The sequence below is a fragment of the Brachionichthys hirsutus genome, chromosome 21 (genome assembly GCF_040956055.1).
Source record: "Brachionichthys hirsutus isolate HB-005 chromosome 21, CSIRO-AGI_Bhir_v1, whole genome shotgun sequence".
Taxonomy (NCBI): Eukaryota; Metazoa; Chordata; class Actinopteri; order Lophiiformes; family Brachionichthyidae; genus Brachionichthys; species Brachionichthys hirsutus.
In genome coordinates, this window is record NC_090917.1 from 6,165,630 (window position 1) to 6,182,979 (window position 17,350).

The following is a 17,350-nucleotide window of genomic DNA, read 5'->3' on the forward strand; positions in this document are numbered from 1 at the left end:
TTCCACACACCAACAGACACGCACAGACACACACACACACACACACACACACACCCAAAGAGACGACAGATGCAGCACAGACGCAGGCTGGGAAATGCCCAGTGAGATCTTTGTTGCTTTAGAATAAAGCTGCTTTAAGGCTTTTAGGGCAAAAAGCTGCAGTGGCAATCTACGTTTCCAGAGAGGAAGAGAGTTAAGAAATGGTGGGCTGTGTATGAGGGGAGGCGTTATTTCTCCCTCTCTTTCCCCATTTCAAGTTGTGCAAGAGCTTGTTTTTTTGGGGGGGGGTTTTCTCCAACGTTGCCTTTTCTGAACCCTCTGTAGATCGGCCAGGACAGGGAGAAAAGCGAGGGATTCATGTGCAGCAGGAAGGAACGCACAGTTGGGAATTCTTGCCTGGAGGGAAAGAGACTGAGGGTCAGTGGCGAATGGAGGCAGAGAGGGAGAGGAGCGAAGAGGCTCAAAGCGAGGATGGGAGGAGAAGAGAGCTCATGAGACGAAGGAGGAGTGAAAATGGACTTCATGAGGTGAAGACGAGAAGACGACAGAGAGAAGGGATTCCCGTCTCTGAGGGTGTGGATGTCGAGGCAAGTGGACACGCCGACACAAACACCTGCAGATCCACAAACTCGCCAGCAGCCGTCTTCCTTCTGGCTCCGGGTGTTTGTGGGATTTATCCACCTTCATTTCACTCTCTGTCTAATAACCTGTTATTTGATGACCGTGCACTTGCCTGCACCTCCACACTCACAGTGCACACCCATACACATGATCCACTCTCTCTCTCTCTCTCTCTCTCTCACACACACACACACACATGCACGCCGTTGCACTCGTCCTCAGAGCAGAAGGTCCATGGAAGCAGCCAAACTGTCAGTGACTGCAAACACATCAGCTTAGCTTTCTCTTCAGCTGCTGCCAAGGTAGGAGGAGGAGGAGGAGGAGGAGGAGGGTGAGCAGGAGGAGGAGGAGGAGAAGCGAAGCTGGAAGGAAGAGCCTGAAACATACAGATAGAGAGGAAAGAGAGAGAGAGAGACTTGGACCAAGGTCTCACCTCTCCCTGGCTGGCTGTGTTAGACTGGAGGCAGACAAGTGATGCCCCGTACTCTGCGGAGCAGCAGAGGATCGATACTTTCTTCAGCGTCGGTGTTGTTATTTTCTTCGTCGATGATGAGGAGAGACAGACTCTTCTTAGTTGTGACCCTCATGGCCGTGTTCTCTGCTGACCTCTACTTCATCCTCCTGCCTAAGCTGCAGAGCACGAGACAAGGATCCGGGCATGTGTGCTCGTGCGATTCTAACAACCTCACCCTCCAGAGGCGCAGGGATCTCGGCACCCCGCTGCTCTCCAGCCGGACGTCTTTGCTGCCTCGAGATGGACACACGTCTGAGCCTGCTGCAGGCAGCTCAAAACTGGAAAGGCTGTTTGCTCACCCTCTGTACAACATCCAGACTCCGGTGCTGGGGCCGGAGGAGAGGCTGTTGCAGGCGGTGCAGCTGATGGAGTACTACAGGAAGAAGGTGTCACGCTGGGAAAGGTCAGATTCATCCGAAGCGAATTTTCTAGACTTTAGAAAAACAACGATTTCAATGTTCATCTTTTCTCCACAGCCCATTTGATTTTTGCAACAGTAAAGGAATAGCTCAGTGTGGCTTTTGCAAGAGTTACTCAACTTCATTGTGAAATAAGTAGACTTTGGCGGACACAGCCTCCTGTCGCAGCACGTGTTAGGGCTCGGCTGTGGTCAAGGGGCGGGGTCACTGACATTGCAGCCAAACCCACAGCAGACATACGCAAATAAACACTCATGCATCCAGACAGACGTCAGAATGTGTAGGCAAATCTGACAGCTGTAAAAAGTCTAAATGTTGAGAGGGATTGGGGCAGAAAAGGAATGTCATTCTGAGGGAGGGCTCCCATCTGAAGGTAAACAGAGACTTAAAGCTGCATCTTAATCTGTGGGAGCCTCAGCCTACGACTGTTTGCCTACCCCTGAACAGAACTCTTCTCACTGAGATAGACTTATAGAAGAATACATGAAGAAAGAAATACAAGCAGTGCATTTATCTCTGATCTTCCTTATAAAATGAAAAAGTCTTGTTTGGAACTTGCATTAGCATCCCAACGGTGCAGCATAGACGTTTAGGAAGATGTTTAGACTTGTGATGCACCCATGAACGTATATTTGCATGTTAGTCACTGGCGGTCCGTTGTGGTGGCGCTTCATCCAGCCCATGAGGAGGTTTGTTTGGATTGGGGGACGACCGTCCCACTCAGTGAGGTTAGCTCCGCCGATGCGGTGCCCCCCCCCCCCCCCCCCATAGGCTTGTTTGCCTCGCCTCGTATATGTTCTTGCTCAAGGTGTAAGTTCAGCAGAGAGGAGAGAAAAAAAATGTGAAAGTCAAAATTAGAACTGATTTTAAAAGGAAAAAAAAGACTATATGATAATTACAAGGGGGGCAAAACTAATCAAACAGACAGGAAACCCGTGGTACCAAGTCTGTGGTCTTTTCAAAATAAAATCCTTCCACTACAAACAGATCTTTTAGACTACCTCATTGTTCTTTACTTAACATGTCATCATGAACATTGCCCTGCTCTTCAGGCATATAAAACTCTACAGCGAGACAGCGGCCATGTCCAACATGACTGTGACTGAGCACGAGGTGACCTTTGACCCTGAGGCCAGCTGGCTGAAGTTCCACCTGGGAATAAACCGCTATGCTCTCTACTCTCGTAACGACCCGTCAATCCAGCAGCTCCTGGAGGAGATGCAAAGCATGACGGTCGTCAGCGCAGGTGATGGATGGACAGATGGTGTTTAAAAGCCTCTCAGTGGGTTGCAGCAGCTTCATCGCTGTGCTTCATCGTGCATTTATTTGTGTCTTACAGATTACACACAAGATGAGAAGGCCCTAAAAGGAGCATGCGATTGTACCCAAGGTGCTTCTTCTTTCTTATGAATGCTGCTGTGGGATCACTGGCCAGCCAATTTTTTTTAAAATCTTTTTTGGTCCCCTAGAGTTTGCTAACATCAGAGAATAACACAGCAGCCAGCGGCACAGCAGGGTCGTTCTTTTTATAATTCACCTCGGAAACTCACGTTTGTCTGTCTGCAAGTGAGACGCGCTTTCTCTGAGGCAAACCGAACAAAACAAATGGAAAAAGTAGCCGTTTGTTTGTCCTCAAAGACACAAATTGTCATTACATGTTTGATGTCTGTACGCTATAAAGGCAGCCAGAGTTTCCGGAGCCGGCGCACGTCTTACCTTTCAGTACTGCTGAGCAGCACACGAGCCAATGCCGCCTGTGTATGCTTTGAAAATTAAAAAAGGCTTTTTATAGACATCATTGTATCAGGAAACTTGCATGTTTGGAGCGAGGACGAGTGAATCTATTAATTTTAAGGGCTGCTTTTTTTCATGCATAAATATGGACCTCATTTGGACAGAAAATAAGAGCTCCAGTATCTGTTCTTTTTTTTTGTTGTTGCTGGTTTTATATTTGAGTTACTCACCAGCCCAGTGAAGTGGCTGACCTCACACAACCGCCTAGCCAAAATGCCGCAAAACAATCCATCCGACCAGTTTAAATTGGACCTCGAAAAAACTTTCTCATCATTTCCCCCCAACCACAGAGCTACAGTATTCCTCGGTCGCTTTGGTTCTCTTTTCAGTCACCTCCAGAGCATAAAGGAGTGGCTGCATACCTTTTAAATGATTATTAATAACCCTGTAGTTTCACAAAGCATGTGTGCTGTGTCGCCTGCTGCTGCGATACAATACAGAGAGAGGAACCCACATCCCACATCTGATGAGAGAGCAGAGCACAAGCTGTGTGAACAACCCCCCCCCAATTATTTCATCACAGGGAACCGGCAGAACCAGAACATATTCCGCCTTGACCCGGCCTCTGGAGCAGTCGCTTAAAAATAAACACCGACTGAAATATCTAATGCACACTGTTTACATTTCTCCAACTGGTTGACATAAGGTAAAGGGGAGTCGGTTTGCACATAATATTATGCAAATGCTCAACGTCCTGACTGAAGCTGGTTGATCTCGAATGCATCAAACATCACCGACCATCTGACGCGTATTTCTGTCTCCACCTAGTCGTGAAGCCGAGTGGACATCACCTGAAACTGGCTCTGAAGATGCAAAACTTTGCCAAAGTGATGTTCAAACCAATGAGGTGAGCAAATGAAGCATGTGTTTATTTATTCCCCTTGTTTCTCCATTTTAATATTCATTTATAACATAAAGTGGGTGTCCATAAGTTAGATTACAATGTATTGTTTTAAAGTGCTCTTAATCCTTGTTGGGCAAAATCATGGTCTATGTGTGTGTGTGTGTGTGTGTCAGACAAGAGAGGGATGAGGAGACTCCAGAGGACTTCTTCTACTTTGTTGATTTCCAGCGACACAATGCAGAGATCGCTGCCTTTCACCTGGACAGGTGAGGCCCACCTACTCGTCCTGCTGTTTAATGCTTTATTACACCTGCGTGGTTTGTTTTTGTTTTTGCTTTGTATTTTGTCCAACAGGAATAACCCTAAAATCTATTAGATCTGAAGGAGCACATCTTGAGTTGGGGAAGAATATATTGAGCTGGATTTTATTATGGCTGCAGACTGAGGACACTGTGAAGTTGGATCCTGACCCTGATTTGGATCTGGAAAATTAAATTATATTTTTGAGGAGGGCAGTAGGCTAAAATCATATTTTATGCTGCTAAATCCTAAAAGTCTGATCAAAACAATTAAATTATAAGATTAGGAAGAAGGAAATAAGAAATAGGTGCAGAGCTGAGTCAGCTCAATTGATTATTGGCAGTGGCACTAGCAATCATAGTGAGAGCGTTCTATCATTTTCTGTCAAGCTGTCATCTTGATGTAACTGTATTTGTGCGTGTCCCTGAAAAGTGAGCATCATTCCCCCTTTGCATCAGCGTATTAGAACTTTATCCATTATTAGCATGTTAGCATGCCCAAATACAGCCTCAAAGTGCTGCAGGTCTCGCTGCATCTCTAGCAACATCACTACAGCCATATGGTTCAGTTTTACAGACACAATGTGGTTGTAACTGTTGAGGCAAAATAAATAGCAATTATATTATAAATTAAATCTACATGTCTTGGTGACAACAAATTATCCATCCAGAAAACACAAACGGTGCAACATGTCCAGTCCAGGATGTCCAAACCAGATAATCAGAGTAACTGTGGACACACACACACACACACACTTATTTTGCAATTGCACATTACCAAAAGATGAGATGAGGTGATTCACTAGACAGCTAGACAGTATCATTAAGAAGTCACTGACAATGATTAGTCAGCACTTCACCACGCAAAACAGAAATAACAGGAGCGCCGCATCAGCAGTTCTAATCCCACACAGGTGTTCTTATACTGCGATCCATCCGATCATATTTTAAAATATTCTGTCACCACGCTTCTACTATATCTGACTTTGAATTGATGTCACTATTTTGTTGTCTGTATTGTTATTATTATTCATCAGAGTGTGAATGGCAGGGATTTGAGAAACAGCCCTTCGGCTTCACTGATTGTTGTCTGATTCCTGTTTTTGAGTCCTCACTGAAACTTGGCTCGCAGGGTGGCATGAGCTCTTGTTAGGCGAGCTAAATTACACAGTGTGGAGACAGTAGGCAATTACAGTTAGTATAATAATTAACTGTGGGCTCCTGTGAAGAAGACAGATGAAGATGCCATCATCTGAGGTCTCACGCTTCATTCACGTTGGAAGCAACCATGAAGCGGAGATGCCTTATAGATAAAGTATTTTCTCTTTTTAATCCAACTCATAGGATCCTGGACTTCCGGAGGGTCCCGCCGGTGTCAGGCAGGCTGGTAAACATCACAGGAGACGTCCTCCAGGTCACCCACAACGAAGACCTGCGATCAGTCTTCTTCACCTCACCAGGTGAAAAACCAGCCTGGGCCAAAAGTACCAGGACAAATATAACGTGAAGTAAAGGTCTGGGTTTGGGTCCCAATCTAGTCAGCACAGCTTCAGCCAGTTTTCTGGCTACGTACCATTTTCTCTCCGGTCTTCATACATCTTCTTAGGAGAATATTGATTAGAAATGAACATTTGGGAACTTCTGGATGAACCTGTTGTGTTATTTCTCTGAAAAAGACAGTTTGTTTCAAGACTGGAGACGAGACCATTTCTCTGCTCCCTAAAGCAAACAACACGTGTTTCTTCGCCAAGTGCCTGTACGTATGTAAGACGGAGTACGCCGTGTGTGGGCGGCCCGACCTCCTGGAGGGGTCGATGTCTGCCTACCTGCCCAGCCTCAGCATCGCCCCCCGCATCTCTCTCCCCAACCCTTGGATACGCTCCTACACCTTCACTGGACGACAAGAGTAAGACCTCAACCTCTGACCGACACGAGGAATCACTGTATTTAACGGAGTAATACTTGTTCTGCTGTTCCCTTGTGGGCTTCAGTGGGGAGGAGTAATTAGCATTTCTCACTGCGGTGCCTTTACTGACCTTGAGTTTGTCAGATTCTTGAGATTTCAAAATAAAATACAAGCTTTGTGCACCGTTTACACACCATCCACTTATGATGCTTCAGACATTAAATGAACATGACAGGAGAATAAATAAAAGTATGCACAGCGAAATGTCGTTTACATGCTGGATGCTGTTTTCTCTTTGTGACCGTTCCTAAAGGTGGGAAACGAATCCCTTCTTCTGTGACTCCATAAAGCAGCTGCATCCCTACAATGAAGGCAACAGGCTCCTGAACATCATAGACATGTCCATCTTTGACTTCCTCATAAGTATTTCATTTCTGATGAACCTTTTACTTTTGTATTTTACTCTCATAAGCATCGCAGGAATTATCTTTCTGCCGTCCCGTCCCCCCTCCCATTTTTAAATGTGGCTTTATATTACAGGCAACATGGACAGGCACCACTATGAGATCTTTACTAAATTCGGGGATGAAGGATTCCCTCTCCACTTGGACAACGCCAGAGGGTGAGACCAAAATATCGAAGAACATCGATAGTACATTATTTGTGCCTTTTAGTTTCATCGCTTTACGTCTTGTGCTCAGGTTTGGAAAGCACTCTAAGGATGAGATGTCCATCCTGGCACCACTATCTCAGTGCTGCATGTAAGCGTAGCGCCACGGAGTCATTTTTGATTTGCATCAGCGATCTCGTCTTATTTGTCATTTTCTTCTTAGTATAAAGAGTTCCACGCTGCTGCGACTCCACATCCTGGCCCGACCGGAGTATAAACTCAGCCACGTGATGAGAGAGTCCCTGCGGGGGGACCTTCTACAGCCAATCCTCACGGACCCCCACCTCCTAGCGCTGGACCGCAGGTTACTGAAGGTGCTCCGGGTCGTGCAGCGCTGCATCAGGAGGTTAGGCAAGGATGAAGTGATCACCAAGGACTTTGTCAAATCTTCAGCGAGACATCAGGTCGCCACAGAGGTGACAAAAGTCAGGTAACCGAGGCTGAAAGGGCCTTCATTCCTGTTGCAGGAAGTAGCGCAACTTCATGATGAAGTCAAGCCTGTGAGCAAACAGGGGCCCAGGTGGCTTTGATTTAAGGAACAAGCCATAAATGGAAGAGGTTGTGAAATCTTCAAAAGGAGCTCGTCAGAGGAGGGGTCTCTTTGTGGGGGGGTTCAGAACATGAATCACCGGTGGCTCGAGCTTTACAGATTTAGTCATAAATTCTCCAAAGGGTGCATTTTATGATGGTGATCTCACTCCTCACTTGCTCCTACAACATCAGAGCGGCTACAGCGTTGAATAACTTGAGACTTTTAGATTAAAAGATTTCACCTGGAAGAAGAGCTGAGAGAGTAAAAAACAAAAGCACTAGTGAACATTTCAGTGAGGAATGAAGCCATAATTCAGAAGTCAGAACTGCGATGCACTGGATCAGTTATTTATGGGTTATGCTAGTGAATATTGACATTATGTAAATAAAGATGTGGGTCCATATGATGTTGTCATTTCAAAATAAAGCTACTTTGTGTGATACTTTGCAGGTTTTGATTAGTAATCGCCTTTAGTTTAACCCATATCAGAGCTGATATGTCCCAGCCAACTATGTGATGTAACGCAAGATAAACAGCCATAAATATTTCTAAGAGAACCCTTTGTTTGACAGTCGTGCCTGATGAAGTCAGACATCAGCTTGGCAAAGCACTTTAGGGAAACTCACAAACGGAGTGAAGTATTCCAGCAATTGTCAAACTTCTATAAACAGATTTGGAGTCAGATGATAATAGACGGACTCCTGACTTTGCCTGGGTTACACAAAACAAAAGAAAATGTGTACCGTTGTTCAGGTGAAGCACGATTTGACTTTCACCGATTAACCACAAAAGTTAAAGATTTAAACCCATCAGGCTTTGTAGATGTTTGTTTGATTATCTTAAGTCTGTTCAGACCTGTGACATACAGCATCTCCCCCTCGTGGACAGACGGCATATTACATCTATTTTCACCATTTTTACCCAATATAACATTACAAAAGGATGAGAGCTGAGACAGAGTTGAAACTTTTTTTTACTTTTTTATTGCTTAAACTGCCATCTGGAACAATCTATACCAAAAGGATAAACATTTTTGCACATACAGGAGGTCAAACTGAATACAGGATAGAATAGAAAAAGAATGGTCCTCTGTTTGCCAGCAGCTCTCTGCGCTGCAGGCCTAACAAACTCACTGAAGGTCGGGCTCGTAGGAGTGACTACCACTAGGAGCCCAGGTTAGGTAAGCTAAGGCAAACCGGGACAATTGCAGTGCGGTTAAAAACACTTTGGACTATGACGTAGCTATTTACATTAAAACAACGAAAGGTGAGTCAAACGCTCAAACCTAACAGAGCAATTGCCTGCAGATGAGGATGAACAGGTTGTGTCATCAATGGATTTAAATCCACATGCAACCAAATCCAGGTCAGTTTGAAGATGAATGACTTAACAGTGAAGAGAAATACACTCATAACCATGAATATAAACTGCCCCCCTCGCCCGACTACCCCGCAATCGTCACCACAATCAAATCTTTTTGGACGTATGAACGCACAAGTGTTGCACGTTTGTGCTCTGAATGAGACACGGCATGATAAAGTGTCGTTGCGGGTTAACAGTGAGGCAGGAATGAAGAGTTAAGCCTATAATCCAAAAGTCAACATTGTGTGATTTGATTAAGATCTCAAAAAAATGAGAGATTTTATATTATTTAATAAAGCAGTTAAGCTAGAGCGAAACAAATCAAATATTTGACAATGATAGCTTCCGTTGTTTTTAATACATGCACGCTCCCATTCATTCCATATGATCAGATGCCTAAAAACATGATGCCAAGTAAGCATAGAGAACAGATCACAAGCTGGAAATGAGCAATGACACTGGCTTTGAGTAAAGAATCTCAGCTCACCAACGGCGCTTTCTCACATTAATACTTCAGATGTCCTGAAATCAGTAAACCACCTTTCAAAACTTGACTTCTTTAAACCCGCAATTACCTCATTTCAGCAATTGTGAGAAGGTTGAACCTATAACACAATACGATTACATACTGTTTAGTCAGTTGACAAGAAGAAGCAATTATTTACTTTGTGGCACCGGACACTTAAAATAGAATTTATGGAAAAATAAGTGTTTACAAAAGACAGTTAAATGCATTTTTTAAGCTCACAATCACTCCAAACCCAAAATTTAGTATTTAGTCAATGATAATAGAACGATAATCATTCTCACTATACTATTGGTACATTTTGATTACAAACCATAGCAGAATGACCAAATTATTTGGTATATACTAAAAACAAAATTGAATACTGAAATACATTAAATACTCCTTTTTTTTTTCCTTTTCCCCCCCTCAGAATGGTCAAGGCAGTTTTTATATGGTCATTTTACTGATTAAAAGGAAGTAAGGATGAAGACTACCTTCTGTTTGAAGCTCCAAATAGTCAGGGAACGGAACACGCACTGTATCGCCGCAGTTATGCGTCTTTGCATGGATTTGGCACTAGCCTGTTAGCTGCACAATAAAATAAGAACCTTAATTTGTACAAGCTTTTTTCAAAATAAGAGAAACAGACTTATAATAAGTAACCCAACAGAGCAAAGGGAGAACAACCGTGGTACAATATCTGTTACAATCGTCTTCCTGCATTCTGCAGGTGCTAGATTCTTCTCGACAATGTATATTAAATCAGGCTAAGTGACGCCAAAAAGGAAACTAACCGGTAAGCAGCAGTCCTCCATTCGCTTCAATATACAACAGAAATCGCTTACAAATTCACCGAAAGCGCTGAGTGATGGTTGATTGTCCCGTCTTATCAGTCTGAGACCCGACTGCCTTCCAGATCTCTTCGCAAACCCTGCTCCGTGTTTAAGTTTAAAAAGAATGTGTAACCAGCAAATACATTTTAAACATAGGTAACGTGGAATAACTGTGCCTACAAGGAAGCGTACAGCAGCTGGTACAAGCGCTGGTGAATGGCTGAAAAGTCACCCGTGTGTGTGTGTGTAACAAAAACTAATAAGGAAAAGAAGCCAAAAGAATAAGAAAGTGAGGAAAAGCAAGTTGCATTGGTGGATCCTGGGTCTAAAAGGGGAAAAAGAGGACAAGGGGGGGGGGGGGGGGGGGGGGGGGGGGGGGCTCAGACAGACAGCGAGACGAAGCTGTTGTACTGTTGGATGTTGCGTTTAAGGATGTCTGAACAGGGACCCAGGACACGCTCGAAGCGAGGCCGGTCCAGCTTGACACACTTCAGAGGGCCGCGGGCGACCACGGTGGCGGCACGGGGACGGTTCATGAGCAGAGCAATCTCACCTGGAGGACATCAGAAAGCGTCCATCTTAGGTACGGCCACAGCATAATAAACTTCACGCGTCATCACACAACAACACAAAACAAATAGGACGATGATAGCCAGACAAACGGTGCATCGAGAGCACGCCCTTTTTAAAATCTCAACCCAAATGGCAATGCAATAATTATTTCCTGAAGAATCACAAATGTATTTACAGAAATCCTGCTGCATCGTGTTTTTAGTTCTTACCAAAGTAGTCAGACGGTCCTAACCTCCCCACCTCCACGAACTCCTCATTCTCTGAGCGACGCTGCAGCACAGCTGCAGAACCCTGGAGAACACACGGATGAAAGGACGCCGGGCAGCCTCGAATTGAGTCAACGTTTACCTCAAACCAAACGGCACTTGGGGAGGAAGAAAAATCCCCGCGCTACCTCTGAGGCTGCATTGCAACCAACAATATGAAAAGCAAAACATCACGACGCCTCCGTGTCGTCTGGGAGCGCGTGAATGCGTGTGAATGCAAGAGGAGATCGGTATAAACCTCTAGGATGATGAAGAATTCATCGCCAGGCTCTCCCTGCACCACAATCCGCTGTCCGTCCTCAAACTGGACGGTCTCCAGGGCGTCAGCCACTGTGAGACGCTCCCACTTGTCAAGAGATTCTGAAAGGGGGGGATGGGCCGGGGGGGGGGGGGGTGAAATTATGAGACATTTATAAGTAAATAAATACATCTTTGTGTTACGGTGAATTCACTTGCAGGTTATTTTGATTTCACCACTAAAGACACACCCCTCTTCTACCGTTTAGAAGTTCTCTGATCAACTATGTAAATAAGAATAAAATAAATAACTAGAACTCACCTAAAATAGACACTTTCCTGAGGAACTCCTCGTACATCTTCCTCTTTCTCAAAGTGCTTCCCTGAGGAGAAAAATATTTGTTCGTGGGATATTGATCGGAGCAGCAAAATCACCAAACATGCGGCATTAAGAAGGGCCTTCGTTGCATTGCGGACCCCGCGGACGGACTGATACCGTCTCTCACCATGAGTATTCTCCTGTAGCTGTCTCTGTCGATGCCCCACAACTTGACGTTGGTCTTGGCTCTCACCGTGGCCGCCCTTGGGGTTCCGTATATCAGGGCCAGCTCCCCAAAGCTGCCACCTTCTCCAATACTAGTGACCCATTCATTGTTCACATACACCTGTCACGTCAGGAGGGGAAGAAACAAAATGTGTGTCCAACGGCAAATATTTTATGTTGTTGATAAAAGTGTAACGTTGTTATCTAAAGAGCATCAGAAACTCACGTCCATCTCCCCTTGGTCGATTACGTAGAAATTGTCGCCTTCGTCACCTGGGAGCACACGGCATTAGCGTTAGCGTCACACAAAGACGTGCTCACATTTTGGATAAATGCCGCCCTAAATGTGGAGCCCTACCTTGCAGAATAACCGTTTCTCCCGCGATGTAAGTGACTGGAAACATTGCATCAAATATATCGCTGGAAAGAGGACAGATTTGTGAATTAGTGCGCCGGACAACAGCGACATAATCAAAACGTTATTCATGAAGGGGTTCGAACAGAGGACGCAGTATAAAGACTGGCACCTCCTCTCGTTGTCATCCAGATGTGAGAAAAGGACGTTCTTCTCAATAGCTTTGGCCAAGGCCGCCATCGTCTTGTAGTCTTTTGGGATGACCTTAAAAAGAAATCGCGTTCTACGTGAGGACATTTCCACTCACAGCAAACACTTTCAGAGTAACGAGAGCATCTGCTGATGTAGATCTAAGTGTTGCAACACTGCTGTGGTCTACCTTCCTGACGTATGAGGCCGCATCCTCCTCCGTGTAGACCTCTGCACTGAAGGCTCCTCTCCGCCGGCGACCTTTCACCACAGGGTTCATGGGCGGAGACACTTCCTCGTCGCGCGAGTCTGAACGAGAGCTGCCGGCCTTCTGCTGGTTCTGAATCTGCTTGGCCTCCTCCTGGAAGAAAACGAGACACAAATTCAGCCGCGAAGGTTTGTGCGGCTGCATTTAAATTAAAGGGGACCATTTCAGAAAACAGTACAATGAAGAGTCGCTTAACAAATGCAAGTCTATAAAAGACAACATGCAATATAGGAAAAATAAAAACTACATACAAATACCGGTAAGTGATTAGAAAACAAGAGCGACCAGAAAGTCTGTTCCTCTTATCCAGTATTTTTGCAGCCAGCAGGTTATACATGCATAACCTATTTACAGCAACGTGTCTTAAATTTACGTTTTCACAGTTTAAAGATTATTTTGAAGCAGAATGTGAAAAAAAAAAAAATGAAATTAGGATGAGTTGTGAAAGAAAAGGAAATCAATCCTCCCTTGATTGTAAATGTATCTCTCGCTCTCGGTATCAAACTTTTTTTAAAGTTATTGAAAATTGTATTAATTGATGCGTAATTGTATATATTTAATATAATAAAATATTTAATTCTAACTAAATAATATTCTCTCTTTTTTACCAAAAAGTCTCTCTTAACTGATATGTAACAAAGAAAATTAAATGAATTCTTCAATTTTACAAGACCGAGTACAAACTCTGAACGTCCAACATCTTAAGTATACTTAACATAGCGCTCTATTCAGTATGCTATATGCAGTAAAACATAACCAATGTTTATGTTTTATGGAAAGAGTCATTTTAAAAATGATCATATTGATGTTATTTATGTCGGTCAGCACATTAAGAACACAACTAATCTTGCTTCTAATGTTCTCTTAGCCAAAACGCTGCTCTCTAATGACAGGAAAACTGAAAGTAAGAAATTAAAGACGATTTCAAAAACATGCTTATATCACAAACATTCTTCTATTCTGTCATGTATTTGTTTATCTTTAACAAAGAAATAAAATAGATTTGTTCATATAGTGTTTTTAAATCGTCTAGTATTGTTTCTTGCTCATTGTCTGAGAGAAAAGGAACTTCATTCCTTCATTCATTGACAATAAAGAAGACTTTGACTAGCTAATGCCGGCAAATATTAGCTGGTTTACGAAGCAGAAATATAACAACACAAAAATATAATTTCCTACTTTTTAAATAATGGCAACAAAAATGAGATGCACAAACCTTCTCCAGCCTCTCAAAGTACTCCCTGAGGAAAGCCATGGGCCTGTCTGGCCTGGAGGTGCACAGCTGGACGATGCAGTCCTTCAGCAGCTGCTGAATGTTGTGTTTCTGCACATACTGTTCACACTCTCTCAGGCTGCGCTCCTCCTCGCTGCTCGTACTTCCAGATGCCATGACGACAACCGCAACCCTGCTCTGAGACCTCTGACCTTTGTACTGGGGGGGGGGGGGGGGGGAAGTGGAAGGCAGAGGAGAAAAGGGGCATCATTTCAGATCACTAGAAAATATATTCATTTGACTACCTGAGCGCGACGAGAGACTCGGGATGTTCGTGTATTGTGACGAGACACTGAAAATTAAAATGAGAATGTGAGGAAGATAGAACCGGTGTGAGAATACAGTAAAACGAAGGGGGGGGGGGGGTGCTTTGGCACTTTAGCACCAGAGTCCTTCCGAGTGTCAGGGGAAACAACGGATCGTATGTGATCCGAGTCTGACCACATACAGCAGACTGGATTTATTTACTCAGAGAAATATACTGTAAGCTTTTCACAAGCCTGAATTAAGTCATCCGTCAGCAAGAGAGAATCCTGCACAACACTTTAAAGTCAGTGAATCAATCCTTTATAAAATAAACCAATAAGCTGAACCAGCCTGGCACATCCCAGATTGTACGATCAGCCTCGGCGCTTCTTCAGACAGCTTTGAGCTTAATGGAGCTTTGCAGGCTAAAACAGGAAAGTCCGTAAAGCCTCGTTTGTGACCAACGTGTGCATTTCAGATACGTAAATAAGGGAACACATCTCAAACAGGTGCCTCATCCTACCCTTGTATGGGCATCACGCATGTGTATCATTATCATAGCATTTTTCTCAGCAGGCCTGGGTGAGATCACTCGCCCTGTAATCAAAGGTAACTGCCGTCAGGGTGGAAACTCGGAAGGCTTGCTTTAAGCTACATCTATCACAAGGCCAGGTGATTATTGACACTGTTTTTGGACCAAGTGATATGAAGACTAAAGAATACAGACTAGACCATTATTACTTCAGTCAAGGAGATTATCAATTCACCCATGTGTGTGAGTTTGCCGATTGGCCAGCAGAATTAAGCGCAAGGTACGGAATTTATTTCAACCAAACTTGTGGGACGATGGATCTCGGGTCAGAATGCACCCCGTTAAATGGAGCAGACTTATTTTCACTTTCTTAAACATCACAAGAGCATTTTACATTGTCTTTTATTTTACCCGAGAAACGTATAAATGCTGATGGAAAAAAAAAACATCCAACCACATCAAAAGGTGTTGCTATTTGATTTTACGTGGATCCAAATTATATACGAGACCCATCAGAGTTCAATGCTCGGCAGGTCCATTAAACTTTAGCTGTGGTTAAATGGTTAGGATTTTGACTTTGGATATGGCATGATTGAATTGTAGGGGTCTATCGGGCCTTGGCGGAGGTTTGTGCCCGAGTCAGGGGTATTCTCCTTTTATTCGTAAATACGTTGTAGCTGTACACGATTATGGCAGTAAGACAATTAAGAGTTATTTCTCCAATTCAGGCACTGAGCTGCAGCACTACGGGTTGTGTATTAAATCAGAGGGGAAAAAACACTGCAATGCACAAATGACCTTGCTGAATAAACTGACCATGAAGTACGCTGGCCGATGTATGGCGATAATACTGCGTGTAATAACCTACTAACTTAGTAAATGTTGTTTTATTTAACAGTGTGAAGCAAATGCCCTGATTAACACCGTGTAGGTCAGGAAGGCTTCGTGGAGACCGACGGCTGCAGCCGATAAACGTACAGCATGCAGGCTAAAACTAACTACCTCCCCCTGAATACTGAGCCGTAAACGTGAAGTAATAAACGCGTTAGTTCTACTTCACGATATTTTTTTTTTGGGGCTTACATTACGGTGCAGGGTTGGTACCTAGCTGGCTAGCTCCGTGCAAAGGCAAAGCTCTCCTCCTATGACGCCATCTTGAGTTGTAGCATAAACAAACGAGAGACGGAAGAAAACAAATTTCACTTATCTAGAGGTCATTCACCCACGAACTGAAAACACGCAAATACTCACAAGAAAGCGTAAATGGCTGCCGAGCCGTTCGTTCGCGACCCGGGGTTGGTGATATTTCACAAGGCGTACCGTTACCAGATCCTCCTCGCTTCGATCTCTCTTTTTTTTTTTTACCCTAGCCCTGGACCGCTGCCCCACCGGAAACGGCTGCGAACCAATCAGCAACCAGGACTGACGTCAATTCTTTTCGCTCTGACATGTGAGCCCGTAACCCTTGGCAACCTTAAAGGAGACTATACGGAAATCGTGACGTCAAAGAAACTGTATCTGATGAAAAACGAACCATATTATGGAGAGAAATTTATGGTGTATTTTTATGCAAACAAACAAAAAAAAAGTTTTGCAACCAAAAAACGGATTTGCAACCAAAGAACCAAATCCATTACTTTTGGTTGCCAAACCTTTTTTTGTTTGATTGCATAAAAAGACACAAATTTCTCTACATACCTGATCACACGACACGTTATGCGTTGTATCTATTCTCAAACAACATCACGGTCTAGTCAGAACATCCAAAGCCAGGTATATTGTCCAGAGCTCCCCGGATAAAATAATTATCAGCTAAACTTTGCAGCAACAAAAAAGTTTACTTCAGTTTCAGGGAGGGAGGACAGGTGAGTAGCTGGGGTAGGTGAGGACGATGCAAAGGAAAAGAAAGGACGGACAGGGCGAGGTGGAGAAAGTTGATTTGCTGTGGCGACCCCTGATGGGACAAACCGAAAGTACAGTAGTTGTAGATCATTTGCATAAAATACAGGGGTGCCATTTAAAAAATGTTCCAGAAAGTATAGACTCATTAAGCTGAAATAGGTGCAAGTGAGTGTTATATTAATTAAGCACAGTAATTGTAATTTATTCATTACCAAGCATTATTTTTGAAGTTATGCGTGTTGGTTATATTAAAGTATAGTATATGTACCTGTGTGTAGTGTAACAGGCCAAAAGGCTGTACGTCCCACGCTGTACTTCTGTAAATACAAGGACCAAACAAACACAACCAGCATTGCCCCAGTATAAAGTCAACTGAGAAGATACACATGTTTTACAATCCAGTTTATTGTTTAGATATATAATTATAATATCCTTTTACAGGTAAATATTTCAGTACGCATTGATTGCTTTTAGGATTAATAATGTAAACTACATTAACACGAAGTCATAAACATAAAAACGCCTTGTTCGTCTTTTAGCCAATGAAATCATCAAAGCCAACCCTCGTGAAAAAAAACAGCCAATCTAATTGGCCAATCGGGTGTTTATTCACCGAAATAGGCGGGTCTCCCGTGAATTGACATCTACGAGCACAAGTGAAAT

At 43.7% G+C, this 17,350-nt stretch overlaps 2 protein-coding genes across 2 annotated transcripts; one reads left to right on the forward strand and one right to left on the reverse strand.

Moving 5' to 3' along the window:
- Positions 1-1,167: 1,167 nt before the first annotated feature.
- On the forward strand, positions 1,168-8,020 carry fam20a (FAM20A golgi associated secretory pathway pseudokinase). Its single transcript, XM_068754956.1, has 11 exons — positions 1,168-1,538; positions 2,607-2,800; positions 2,894-2,944; positions 4,117-4,195; positions 4,366-4,458; positions 5,836-5,951; positions 6,217-6,397; positions 6,711-6,820; positions 6,938-7,019; positions 7,099-7,158; positions 7,231-8,020. The coding sequence occupies exons 1-11, from the start codon at positions 1,168-1,170 to the stop codon at positions 7,499-7,501; spliced, it is 1,608 nt and encodes a 535-aa protein (XP_068611057.1). The 3' UTR covers positions 7,502-8,020.
- A 2,662-nt stretch (positions 8,021-10,682) lies between these two features.
- On the reverse strand, positions 10,683-16,126 carry LOC137910522 (cAMP-dependent protein kinase type I-alpha regulatory subunit). Its single transcript, XM_068754958.1, has 11 exons — positions 16,037-16,126; positions 13,951-14,166; positions 12,657-12,827; positions 12,450-12,541; positions 12,281-12,342; positions 12,149-12,195; positions 11,885-12,043; positions 11,701-11,761; positions 11,380-11,501; positions 11,085-11,166; positions 10,683-10,855 (listed from the first exon to the last, which is right to left on the reverse strand). Exons 2-11 carry the CDS (start codon positions 14,122-14,124, stop codon positions 10,683-10,685), a joined length of 1,143 nt encoding a protein of 380 aa, XP_068611059.1. The 5' UTR covers positions 14,125-14,166; positions 16,037-16,126.
- Between the last annotated feature and the right edge of the window lie 1,224 nt (positions 16,127-17,350).

Coding starts and splice junctions, on each gene's coding strand:
- LOC137910522 (XM_068754958.1), bottom strand. CDS start 14,124: ATGGCATCTGGAAGTACGAGCAGCGAGGAGGAGCGCAGCCTGAGAGAG. Junction 11,762..11,884: donor GCTACAGGAGAATACTCATG/GTGAGAGACGGT, acceptor TTTTCTCCTCAG/GGAAGCACTTTGAGAAAGAG. Junction 11,167..11,379: donor AATTCTTCATCATCCTAGAG/GTTTATACCGAT, acceptor TGTGTTCTCCAG/GGTTCTGCAGCTGTGCTGCA.
- fam20a (XM_068754956.1), top strand. CDS start 1,168: ATGATGAGGAGAGACAGACTCTTCTTAGTTGTGACCCTCATGGCCGTG. Junction 4,459..5,835: donor GCTGCCTTTCACCTGGACAG/GTGAGGCCCACC, acceptor TCCAACTCATAG/GATCCTGGACTTCCGGAGGG. Junction 7,159..7,230: donor CCACTATCTCAGTGCTGCAT/GTAAGCGTAGCG, acceptor TTTTCTTCTTAG/TATAAAGAGTTCCACGCTGC.